This window comes from Eriocheir sinensis, chromosome 57 (genome assembly GCF_024679095.1).
Source record: "Eriocheir sinensis breed Jianghai 21 chromosome 57, ASM2467909v1, whole genome shotgun sequence".
NCBI classification, from domain to species: Eukaryota; Metazoa; Arthropoda; class Malacostraca; order Decapoda; family Varunidae; genus Eriocheir; species Eriocheir sinensis.
In genome coordinates, this window is record NC_066565.1 from 1,144,869 (window position 1) to 1,157,727 (window position 12,859).

Below are 12,859 nucleotides of genomic sequence, written 5' to 3' on the forward strand. Positions count from 1 at the left end.
ATTTTTATTTTTTCTGTTAATTAGTTGTTGTTGTTGTTGTTGTTGTTGTTGTTGTTGTTGTTGTTTTCTTAAGACTATAAAAAACAAGTTTGTGCGGCTTAAGACAAAACCCGTGACTCGTGCCCTCCTTCCTTCCTTCCTTCCTTCCTTCCTTCCTTCCTTCCTTCCTTCCTTTCTCTTGATATGTATTCAGTTTTCTCTTCATTCTTTCTTTCTCTTTATTCTAACTTTTCTTTTTTCTTCTTTATTTTACTTCCTTCATTTTCTTCCTTCCTTCCTTCCTTCCTCCCTTCCTTCCTTCCTTCCTTCCTTCTATTTCTCATTCTTTCATTTCTGTCTTTCTCGTTTATTCTTTGTTTCTTCTCATTCTAATTTCTCTTCCTCCTTCTTTACTTCCCTTCCTTCCTTCCTTCCTTCTTTCTCATTCCTTTATTTGTCTCTTTCTTGCTCCTTCTCCGTTACTGTCCTTCTGTCTCTTCCTTCCTTCCTTCCTTCCTTCTTTTCCTTCCTTCCTTTCTTCCTTCCTGACTTCTTTCCTTCCTTCCTTCCTTCTCATTTTTCTTTTATTTTTCATTCATTCAATTCTCTCTCTTCCTTCTTTCTTTCTTTATTTTTATCCTTTTATCTTTCCTTCCTTCCTTCCTTCCTTCCTTTTCTTCGTTAATAATTTCTTTCTATATTGCTTTCTTCTTTTCCCTTCCTTCCTTCCTTTCTCATCCCTTTCCTTCCTCCCTCAATCACTTCTTTCCTTCCCTCCTTCCTTCTTTCCTCCCTTCCTTCCCTCCCTCCTTCCTTCCTTCCTCCAGTTTTCTCTCTCCGTCTATCTCTCTCGCACATGGAAATCTTACATATGTAGATGAAAAAAATACAGTCTCTCACACACACACACACACACACGTACACACACACATACACACACACACACACACACACACACACACACACTTATATATACTTACATGAACACCAGTAGTAGTAGTAGTAGAGGAGGAGGAGGAGGAGTGTGTGAGTGTGTATGTGTGTGTATGCGCGTGTGTGGAATGAGAGAGATACACACACACGTACACACATACACACACACGCACACACCAACACACAAAACACTTAAAACACAAAGAAAACAAACACACGTACACACACACAAATCAACCAAAATCAACCAACTTTTCTAACCAACAAGTAATATAGAAACCAAATCCACCAACATCGCCACCACCAACACTCCCTAACTAACACAAGCCTCGCGCGGACCACCGAAATCCACCTCAACCAACCTGCAGAAACCGCCCTTTTTAATCGCTCTGTATCTCACCAATCCTTACTGCTGGCGTCAGGTGGAGGGTGTCAGTGGGAGCAGGAGGGTTCTGATAAGCAGGTGAGCGCCAAGGAGGGTCAGCAGGACAGCAGGGAGGGCGTGGGGGGGCGTGGAGGCGTGGGAGGGTGAGGTGTGCGGCTCGGGTAAGTTGACATCTACTTTAGCCAACACGAACATGGAGAGGATAGCGTCGGTCCGTATGTCCTCGTGTCTCGGGCGGGAGTTGATCTTCTTTGCGATTTCCTCCAGAGGCCCCGCGCACACCTCCTGTAGAATGGAGAGACGGAGAGAAAGAGGGGAGGGAGGAGAGAAAAGAGGGAGGGAGAGGGAGAGAGAAGAATTGGAAGGGAGGAAAATGGGATAGGTTAAGAATTTAGAGATAGAGAGGAAAGGAAAGATTGAGGGAGAGAAGGGAAGGGAATGGAAAGGAGGGAGATGGAGAGAGAAGGGAGAATTGGAAGGGAGGAAGAAGAGGGAGGTTAATAATTGAGGGAGAAAGGAAGGGAAGGAAGGAGAGAGAGAGGGAGAGAAAAAGGAAGGGAGTGGAGGGAGAGAGAAAGAGGGAGAGAAAATTAGAGGAGAGAGAGAGAGAGGGAAGGAAGGAAGGAAGAGAGAAGAGAAAGGAAGGAGAGGAGAGAAAATAAGGGAGAGAAGAGAGGAGGGAAGGGAGGGAAGGGAGGGAAAAATGGAGGAAAAAAATATTAGTAAAATCATAAAGAAATATTATGAAATTTTTCCTCCAATTCATTTATATATATTCAGAGAGAGAGAGAGAGAGAGAGAGAGAGAGCACTGACCTAAATCGGTATTCTGTATTTATTTCTCTCTTTTTTCTCTCATTTTCTCTCTCTCTCTCTCTTTTCTGGTCAAGGTTTTTATATTTATTTGTTTATTTATATAGTCTGCAGTATCTCTCTCTCTCTCTCTCTCTCTCTCTCTCTCTCTCTCTCTCTCTCTCTCTCTCTCTCTCTCTCTCTCTCTCTCTCTCTCTCTCTCTCTCTCTCTATCTATCTATCAATCTATCAATACTATATATAATTTTTTGTGCCCCTTCTCACAAAAATTAATTATTCACATGTGTTATATCTGTGTGTGTGTGTGTGTGTGTGTGTGTGTGTGTGTGTGTGTGTGTGTGTGTGTGTGTGTGTGAAAGAGAGAAAAAAGTTTAAAATCAGAATACAAGAAAGTTATTGCAGTAGGTCCAGGCCATGTTCCAACACACACACACACACACACACACACACACACACACACACACACACTCACGCTGCTATTTCGAAATTATTTATCTATTTACTGAAGAAGAAGAATATACAATAAGATATATTTAAGAGGAAAACTATGTGGAATATATTGATAGAAAGAAAAATGGGCAAATTCATGACTAAATTCTGCGTGTAAGATAAATGCTAAATATCGAGCCTTCTAAAACCCAAAGAAATGCGATCTCTCACTGTGGTACGTCAAGCAAAGTCAAGCCAGGCTACAAATGTTCATTCTCAACATTACAGTGTTTTGCTCACCTCGCGGAACGGCCGTACAGACAGACAGACAGACAGGAGGGAGAGACAGACGGCGGGGAAATAAAAAACACACAAACACACACACAAAAAGCAAATCATGATGCGTCTGAAATAAAGCTTTGAAATGTACAACAGTAATAATAATAATAATAATAATAATAATAATAATAATAATAATAATAATAATAATGATGATAACAGAGATAATAACAGTGATATTAACAACCCCGAACACAACCATAAAAATATTACAACAACAGTAACATAACACACACACACACACACACACACACACACACACACACACGACAGTAACAACAACCACCCCTCACTTTCTCTCTCTCTCTCTCTCTCTCTCTCTCTCTCTCTCTCTCTCTCTCTCTCTCTCTCTCTCTCTCTCTCTCTCTCTCTCTCTCTCTCTCTCTCTCTATCTATCTATCTATCTATTTACCTCTATTCCTTTCTTTTTTTCTTTTCAATTTTTTAATCTTTTTTTTCTCCAACCTTTTTTTTCCTACTTTCTTTTATCATTTCTTTCCTTCCTTCACCCCCCATACCCCTTCTCTCTCTCTCTCTCTCTCTCTCTCTCTCTCTCTCTCTCTCTCTCTCTCTCTCTCTCTCTCTCTCTCTCTCTCTCTCTCTCTCTCTCTCTCTCTCTCTCTTGCTCTCTATCTATCTATTTATACTTCCATCTTTTCCTTTTTCCTTTCCATTCTTTTAAAACTAACTTCTCTTTCCTCTCATTTCCTTTCCCTTCGTTCCTATTCACTCCCTCTCTCCCTTCCTCCAACCCTTACCCCTCCCCCTCCTCCCCCCTCACTCACTCACTCACTCACTCACTCACTCACTCACCTTCTCCCTGCGCTGCTTCACGAATGGACTGATGTACGTGTCTGGGTTCATCTGAAGCTTAGCCACCACAATGAAGTTCTCGCCTATGTGGTGTTTGGTGGTGAGCTCGCACTGGCGGGGAGAAACAAGGAGAGGGTTAGGTTAGGTCAAGAAGGAAGGGAGGAAGGGAGAAGGAAGGGAGGGAGATGAGGATATGATAGGGTAGGGTAGGTTTGGTTAGGGAGGAAGGGAGAAGGAAGGGAGGGAGATGAGGGTATGATAGGTTAAGTTAGGTTAGGTTAAGGGAGGAAGGGAGGAAGGGAGGAGGGAGTGAGGGAGGCTAGGTTAAGTTAGGTTAGGTTAAGGGAGGAGGGAGTGAGGGAGTGAGGGAGGCTAGGTTAAGTTAGGTTAGGTTAAGGGAGGAAGGGAGGAAGGAAGGAGGGAGTGAGGGAGGCTAGGTTAAGTTAGGTTAGGTTAAGGGAGGAAGGAAGGAAGGAAGGAGGGAGTGAGGGAGGCTAGGTTAAGTTAGGTTAGGCTAAGGTAGGAAGGGAGGAGGGAGTGAGGAAAGCTAGGTTAAGTTAGGTTAGGTTAGGAAGGAAGGGAGGAGGGAGTGAGGAAAGCTAGGTTAGGTTAGGTTAGGTTAAGGGAGGAAGGAAGGAAGGAAGGAGGGAGTGAGGGAGGCTAGGTTAAGTTATGTTAGGTTAGGAGGAAGAGAGGGAAGGAAGGAGGGAGTGAGGAGGCTAGGTTAGGGAGGAAGGGAGGAAGGAAGGAGGGAGTGAGGGAGGCTAGGTTAAGTTATGTTAGGTTAAAGTAGGAAGGAAGGAAGGAAGGAGGGAGTGAGGGAGGCTAGGTTAAGTTAGGTTAGGTTAGGAAGGAAGAGAGGGAAGGAAGGAGGGAGCGAGGGAGGTGAGGGAGGAAGGAAGGGAGGAGGGAGTGAGGGAGGCTAGGTTAAGTTAGGTTAGGTTAGGAAGGAAGAGAGTGAAGGAAGGAGGCTAGGTTAGGTTAGGTTAGGTTAGGAAGGAAGAGAGTGAAGGAAGGAGGGAGCGAGGGAGGTGAGGGAGGAAGGAAGGAAGGGAAGGAGGGAGTGAGGGAGGCTAGGTTAAGTTAGGTTAGGTTAGGAAGGAAGAGAGTGAAGGAAGGAGGCTAGGTTAGGTTAGGTTAGGTTAGGAAGGAAGAGAGGGAAGGAAGGAGGGAGCGAGGGAGGTGAGGGAGGAAGGAAGGAAGGGAAGGAGGGAGTGAGGGAGGCTAGGTTAAGTTAGGTTAGGTTAGGAAGGAAGAGAGGGAAGGAAGGAGGCTAGGTTAGGTTAGGTTAGGTTAGGAAGGAAGAGAGGGAAGGAAGGAGGGAGCGAGGGAGGTGAGGGAGGAAGGAAGGAAGGGAAGGATGGAGTGAGGGAGGCAAGGTTAAGTTAGGTTAGGTTAGGAAGGAAGAGAGGGAAGGAAGGAGGCTAGGTTAGGTTAGGTTAGGTTAGGAAGAAAGAGAGTGAAGGAAGGAGGGAGCGAGGGAGGTGAGGGAGGAAGGAAGGAAGGGAAGGAGGGAGTGAGGGAGGCTAGGTTAAGTTAGGTTAGGTTAGGAAGGAAGAGAGGGAAGGAAGGAGGGAGTGAGGGAGGCTAGGTTAGGTTAGGTTAGGTTAGGAAGAAAGAGAGTGAAGGAAGGAGGGAGTGAGGGAGGCTAGGTTAAGTTAGGTTAGGTTAGGAAGGAAGAGAGTGAAGGAAGGAGGGAGCGAGGGAGGTGAGGGAGGAAGGAAGGAAGGGAAGGAGAAAGGAGGGGTGAGTCTAAAGCACTCTACTACTTCTTTTTTTATCCCATCATTTGATGATTGATTGATGATTCATTTTGTATAGCGATGCATTGATTCCGTGTGTATAGAGGTGTATAATTCACTGTATATTGGGGTGATTAACGTCTTATTTTTTTTCTTATCTTCTACAGGCAAGGAAGAAACAGTGGATGTGTCAGTGATGGGGGAAGAAGGGGGATGGGAAGGGAGGTCAAGAAGAAGGGAAGGAGATGGGGGAGGGCGTGGAGAATAAGAGGATGGGGAGAAGCGAGCTGAGGAAGAGGATAGGGGAAAGGAGATAAAGGAGGAGAAATGGGACAGGGAGATGAAAAGGGTGAAGGGGGATGGGAGTAAAGAGGAGGATGGGCAAGGGAGATGAAGAAGGGGATAGGGAAGGGAGTAAAGAAGAGGAGGAAGAAGAAGGGAAAGCGAGGAAGGGATATAGGAAGGAAGGGAATGAGAAAGGGAGATGAAGAAGAAGGGGATTAGGAAGGGAGGTGAAGAAGGGGATAGGGAAGGGAGTAAAGAAGAGGAGGAAGAAGAAGGGAAAGCGAGGAAGGGATATAGGGAGGAAGGGAATGAGAAAGGGAGATAAAGAAGAAGGGAATTAGGAAGGGAGATGAAGATGGGGAAGAGGAAGGGTGGTGAAGAAGAGGAGGGAGAGGAAGGGGAAGCGAAGAAGGGAGATAGGGAGGAAAGGGAGATTAAGAGGAAGGGAATGGAAAAAGGGAGATGAAGAAGGGGATTAGGAAGGGAGATGAAGATGGGGAAGAGAAAGGGAGACGAAGAAGAAAAGGGAGAGGAAGGGAGATGAAGAGGGGGGAGAGGAAGGGAGATGAAGAAGAGGGAGATGAAAGGAGTTGAAGAAAAGGGAGATAGGGAGTGGATGTGAAGAAGGGAGGATAGGGAGATGAAGAAGAGGGGGGAGAGGAAGGGAGATGAAGGGAGTTGAAGAAGAGGGGGATAGGAAAGGTGGCGACGAAGAAGAGGGAGCGGAAGGGAGTTGAAGAAGAAGGGGGATTAGGGATGTAGATGAAGAAGGGAGGATAGGGAGTGAAAATGGTGATAGGGAGAAAGGGAGATTATGAGGAAGAGGAAGGGAGTGACATGGGAACTAGAAAAACCGTTCCCCATCAACACCATCAACACCACCATCATCACCAGAATCCAACCTCACCACCAAGGAATAAAGGTATATGGCGATTGATGATTTTGTGTTTGTTTGTTTGTTTGTTTTGACCAGTTGACCAGTTGCCCTACTCCCCCTATCATCACCATCATCACCACCAACAACACCACCAACATCAACATCTATCTCCCATCTTGCTGTTGTTGTTGTTTTCAAGTTGTCTTCCTGGCTCACCCATGCATTGTAGACATGACATTGTATAATAACATTTGTTAGCATGGCATTATAAACAGTCAGCTATTTTTCTTCTTTACGTCTTGGCCTGTGGCGCCGGTAGGCCTTCATAGTAGGGCCTGATGGTTGTCCCCAGCCCGTTGTGGCGCAGGGAAGTGTTTACAGTGGCGCCATCTATACTTTTCAGCATTTTCCATTTTAGACCCCTAGTACACAGTCATTTCATTAACCTAACCTAACTTAACCTAACCTAACCTAACCTATTAACCACCACCACCACCACCACCACCACCACCTCCATTACCTCTTTATCACCTCTATATCATCTCATCATCACCACCACCACCATCATCACCATCACCATCACCACCAAAACAACAGTCATTAATCTAACCTAACCTAACCTAACCTAACCTAACCTATCAACCACCACCACAATCACCACCATCACCACCTCCATTACCTCTCTATCACCTCTTCATCACCACCACCAGCGCCATCACTCACCTGGAAGTCGTAGTCCCGCACCAGCACGTTCTCCAGCACCTTAACGGCCTCGTGCTCATTCATGGAGGTGTAGGGCTTGAGGATCTCCACCTCACCGCGACTGTAGCCCAGGAAGAGGTAGATGCCGGGGCCCAGCGTATACTCGCCTGCCGAAGAGAGAGAAAGGGGGTGTTAGTGAGCGGCGGGAGAGTCAGCTGTGAGTGTGTGTGTGTGTGTGTGTGTGTGTGTGTGTGTGTGTGTGTAGGGGAGAGAGGGAAGAGGAGACTTGCAGAGAGAGAAATAGGTGTTGCCCCGCATGGCCTCAGTGCTCATCTCCGTCACATTATCTACTGAACCTGTGACGGGAAATAGCCCACCACAGCAGGCTTGACAGTGCACCGTCTGCCCGGGCCGGGATTCGAACCCATGCCCATGGTTTCGTGGCTAGGAGTTATAACCATTGCGCCACGGAGGTGCATGCAGATTGATGAATAGATAGATAGATCGAAAGATTGATGGAGTATTAGTGAGTGTGTGAGTCAGTGTACATTGCTGTGTGTGGGCAGTGGATTACATAGATGGAGAGGTCGAAAAAGGTGAGAGAGAGAGAGAGAGAGAGAGAGAGGGGGGTCAATCAGTGAGGGAGAGAGGGTGAGACAATGAGGGAGAGGGAGAGAGACAATGAGGAAGGGAGAGATATTAGGGAGAGAGAGTTAATCGGTGTGTGTGTGTGTGTGTGTGTGTGTGTGTGTACATATAATAATTATAATACATACATGGAAATAATACAACACATAAATATAATACAAAACACACACACACACACACACACACACACACACACACACACACACACACACACACACACACACACACACACACACACACACACACACACACACACACACACACATAACACATTTTTAGTCCATATCTGTCATTCCCATACACACACATACACACACACATACTCTCTCTCTCTCTCTCTCTCTCTCTCTCTCTCTCTCTCTCTCTCTCTCTCTCTCTCTCTCTCTCTCTCTCTCTCTCTCTCTCTCTCTCTCTCTCTCTCTCTCTCTCTCTCTCTCTCAGGGAAGGGAAGGGAGAGCTGTTCACACGAGGAAATATATATTGCATTTAATTTTTCATTCTCATCCCGAAATATTTACCGCCCGCCCTCCATAATTCATCGCCTATTAAATGTTTTACGGACCTTATTACAGACCCGAGAGAGGGAGAGGAAGGGAGAAGAAAGAGAGGTGAGGAAGGAAGGAAGGAAGGAAGGAAGGGAAATGTAAAGGAAAGAAGGGGAGGTAGGTATGGTGAGGAAGGAAGGAAGGAAGGAAGGAAGGAATGTGAGAGACAGAGAAGGAGAGAAAGGAAGGAAATAGGAACAGGAAGAAAGGAAGAAAGGAGAGAGAGAGAAACAAAAGGAGAATTAAGTAAGAAGAGAAGGATTAGCAGAGAGAGAGAGAGATAAAAAAAAGATAAAAACAAGGAAAATAGAGGAGGAGGAGGAGGAGGAGGAGGAGGAAAGGAGGAAGACAAGGAAGACAAGAAGAAGAAAGATTTAGTTAATATTTATCTTTTTTAATTTATTTTATTTCTTATCTTTAATATAGTTTGTTTGTTAATGTATTTTCTTCGATATTTTATTCATCCATTCAATATTTGTTTATTTTTCCTCTTATTAATTTCCTTTTATTTCGTCTTTTATCAATATCTTTTTACTTATCGAATTTATTTTCCTTTTTTTTGACACCTTTCTCTTTATTATTCTTTCTTATTCGCTTTTTCCTTCTCCTTATTATTTTTTCTCTTATTATCTTCTTCGTTTTTTTTAAAGCATAATATTTAGTTTCATCCCTTTCTTTCTCTCGGTGTTATTTCCGCATTCATTTCTCTATATTTCTTTTTTTCTAATATATTCTCTATGTCAATGAGTGTATGGGATGATTAGTATTGTTCTCATGTTTAAGTATACCTCTATCTATCTATCCATCTATCTATCTATCTATCTGTCTATTTAATCTATCTTTTCTTCTTAGATTTATACAGCTAATTCCATGGTTAGCAAAATCCATACGTTTCGAGTAAGTGAAATTCGGGAGCATTTACCGTAGAGTTTCACCACCCTTTCCCTCCCTTCCCTTCCTTCCCTTGTACATACCCAAGCTATCCATCTGTCTATCTTTCCATATTTTCTATCTTTATATATTGCGTATTATTCTAAGTGTTAAGTAAATTGTAGGGTAGCTGAGTGGAGGGTCCTTTAACCGATATATATCCTAGAAAAAGCTTAAGATGTATTTAAAAAAAGCTTCCATGGTCAGCTAGGTATATCCGAACGTCTTGAGTAAGTGAAACTCGGGATCATTCACCGTAGACTTTCACCACAGATCCCTCCCTTCCCCTCCTTCCCCAGTACATACCCAAGCTGTCTATCTGTCAATCTTTCCATCTATACTTCTTATTGCGTATTTTTCTAAGTATTAAATATATTGTAGGGTAGCTGAGTGGAGGGTCCTTTAACCGATATATACCCTAGAAAAAGCTTAAGATGTATATATAAAAAAGCTTCCATGGTCAGCTAGGTATATCCGAACGTGAAATTCGGAATCTTTTACCGTAGACTTTCACCACAGATCCCTCCCTTCCCCTCCTTCCCCAGTACATACCCAAGCTATCTATCTGTCTGTCTTTCCATCTTTTCTTCTTATTGCGTATTAGTTGTAGGGTAGCTGAGTGGAGGGTCCTTTAACCGATATATACCCTAGAAAAAGCTTAAGATTTATATATAAAAAAACTTTCCATGGTCAGCGATATCCGAACGTCTTGAGTAAGTGAAATTCGGGAAAATTCACCGTAGACTTTCACCACATATCCCGCCCTTCCCTTCCTTTCCAGTACATACCCAAGCCTATACTATACCTATGGACGCTTGTATGTCTATATGTCTATGAGTGTATGGGACGGATATGACCTTAGCCAAGCGTGGTGAGCCTTGCAGAAGTGTTCCCTATAGACTTAGAGATTGTCATTGAGTGCCTAGAAAAAATATATATTATGAACATGTAAATATATTCTTCTTCGCTGTCTTGCTGTAAATGTAATAGTATATAAGTAGTGGTATTAGTAGTAGTAGAAGTAGTAGTAGTGGTAGTAGTAGTAGTAGTGATGGTGGTGATGGTAGTAGAAGTAGTAGTAGTAGTAGTAATAGTAGTAGTAATAGTAGTAGTAGTAGAAATAATAATAATAATAATAATAATAATAATAATAATAATAATAATAATAATAATAATAATAATAATTTCTATATAATTTAAAAGGGGGATAATTGAGCGTGCATACTACAGCGTGCAGCAATAATAATAATAATAATAATAATAATAATAATAATAATAATAATAATAATAATAATAATAATAATAATAATAAAAATTTAATATATCGATCATCATTTTTATTTTAGAAGGGAAGGGAAGGGAAGGGGAAGGGTGTGCATGCCGTGTGTGTGTGTGTGTGTGTGTGTGTGTGTGTGTGTGTGTGTGTGTGTGTGTGTGTGTGTGTGTGTGTGATTGCATTCCCATTTTTATGTGTATTTTAATTGGTTTTTATATTAAATTACGTACACACACACACACACACACACACACACACACACACACACACACACACACACACACACACACACACACACACACTCATTCTCTCTCTCTCTCTCTCTCTCTCTCTCTCTCTCTCTCTCTCTCTCTCTCTCTCTCTCTCTCTCTCTCTCTCTCTCTCTCTTTGCTATTATTTCCTCCTTCAGTCAGTCAACTTTAAATCTTCCCCCTCCTCCTCCTCCTCCTCCTCCTCCTCCTCCTCCTCTTCCACTTTCTTTTCTTCTTTCGTCTTCCTTATTCTCCTTTTATTCATCAATTTCTCTGTGTTTCTCTTCACTTCCTTTCCTCTCTCTCTTTCCTTCCTCCCTTTTCTCTCTCTCTCTCTCTCTCTCTCTCTCTCTCTCTCTCTCTCTCTCTCTCTCTCTCTCTCTCTCTCTCTCTCTCTCTCTCTCTCTCTCTCTCTCTCTCTCTCACACACACACACACACACACACACACACACACACTCTACATCAATAACCCTCCTTCTAATCCCTTCCTCCTTCCCTTCCCTTCCCTTCCCTTCCCTTCCCTTCCCTTCCCTTCCTTTCCCTTCTCTTCCTAAAAATACTCCTTCCCTTACCTAACCTAATTAATCCCCTTACCTATAGATTTCTTACCTGTGAGGGGGAGGGGGTGGGGGAGGGGGTGGGGGGAGGGGGTAAGCAATCATCATCATCATTAGCTTGTCCAATTCTCCTTTCCTCCCTCCCCCCCCTTCTTTCTCCTCCACTGTGGTACCTGTCACTGTCTCTCTCTCTCTCTCTCTCTCTCTCTCTCTCTCTCTCTCTCTCTCTCTCTCTCTCTCTCTCTCTCTCTCTCTCTCTCTCTCTCTCTCTCTCTCTCTCTCTCTCTCTCTCTCTCTCTCTCTCTCTCTCTCTCTCTCTCTCTCTCTCTCTCTCTCCTTCCCCTCTCTCTCTCTATCCTCCCTCTTTCTCCCTTCGCATCTTCCTCCCTTCTTCTCTTTTATCTCCCTTCGTCTTCTAACTAACTCTTCAATCCATCTCCCTATCCCTCACAGTCTCCAGCTAATCTCCCTTCCTCTCTATCTATCCTCCCTTTCTCTCCCTTCTCATCTTCCTCCTTTCTCCTTTCCTTCTTCTTTCCCTCCCTATGTCTTCTACCTCTCTTCTATCGACTCCCCTATCCCTCACAGTCTTCCGCTAATCTCCCTTCCTCTCTCTCTCTCTCTCTCTCTCTCTCTCTCTCTCTCTCTCTCTCTCTCTCTCTCTCTCTCTCTCTCTCTCTCTCTCTCTCTCTCTCTCTCTCTCTCTCTCTCTCTCTCTCTCTCTCTCTCTCTCTCTCTCTCTCTTTCCTCCTCTCTCCCTTCTCATCTTCCTCCCTTCTTTTCATTTTCTGTCCTTCCTCACTCTTCAATCCATCTCCCTATCCCTCAGTCTCTCGCTAACCTCCCTTACTCTCTCTATTCTCCCTTTCTCCCTTCTCTTCTTTCTCCCTTCTCCTTTCCTTCTTTACCTCTCTCTTTAATCCACGTCCCTATCCCTCACAGTCTCCCGCTAATCTCCCTTCCTCTCTCTCTCTATCCTCCCTATCTCCCTTCTCATCTTCCTCCCTTCTTTTTATTTCCTGTCCTTCTACCTCACTCTTCAATCCATCTCCCTATCCCTCACAGTCTCCCGCTAATCTCCCTTCCTCTCTCTCTCTATCCTCCCTATCTCCTTCTCTCTTCCTCCCTTCTTTTCATTTCCTGTCCTCTCTCTCTCTCTCTCTCTCTCTCTATCCCCCCTCTCTCTCCCTTACCTCTCTCGCTGTCCTCCCTTCCTCTCTCTCTCTCTATCCCCCCTCTCTCTCTCTCTTACCTCTCTCTCGCTAACCTCCCTTCCTCTCTCTCTCTCTCTCTCTCTCTCTCTCTCTCTCTCTCTCTCTCTCTCTCTCTCTCTCTCTCTCTCTCTCTCTCTCTC

The 12,859-nt window shown here is 44.1% G+C and overlaps 1 protein-coding gene across 5 annotated transcripts in view; it reads right to left on the reverse strand.

Annotated features, from left to right (window-relative positions):
• Positions 1–288: 288 nt before the first annotated feature.
• LOC126984453 (uncharacterized) overlaps positions 289–12,859 on the reverse strand; it is a 153,920-nt gene continuing 141,349 nt past the window's right edge. For 4 of the 5 annotated variants that reach the window (XM_050838153.1, XM_050838154.1, XM_050838152.1 and 1 more), the window contains 3 exons: positions 7,318–7,463; positions 3,691–3,801; positions 289–1,582 (listed from right to left, as the gene is read on the reverse strand). In XM_050838153.1, coding sequence (XP_050694110.1) covers positions 1,331–1,582; positions 3,691–3,801; positions 7,318–7,463 — 509 coding nt within the window. In that variant the 3' untranslated portion in view covers positions 289–1,330. The remainder of the gene's footprint in view (positions 1,583–3,690; positions 3,802–7,317; positions 7,464–12,859) is intronic. The other variant, XM_050838151.1, reaches the window with a different exon arrangement.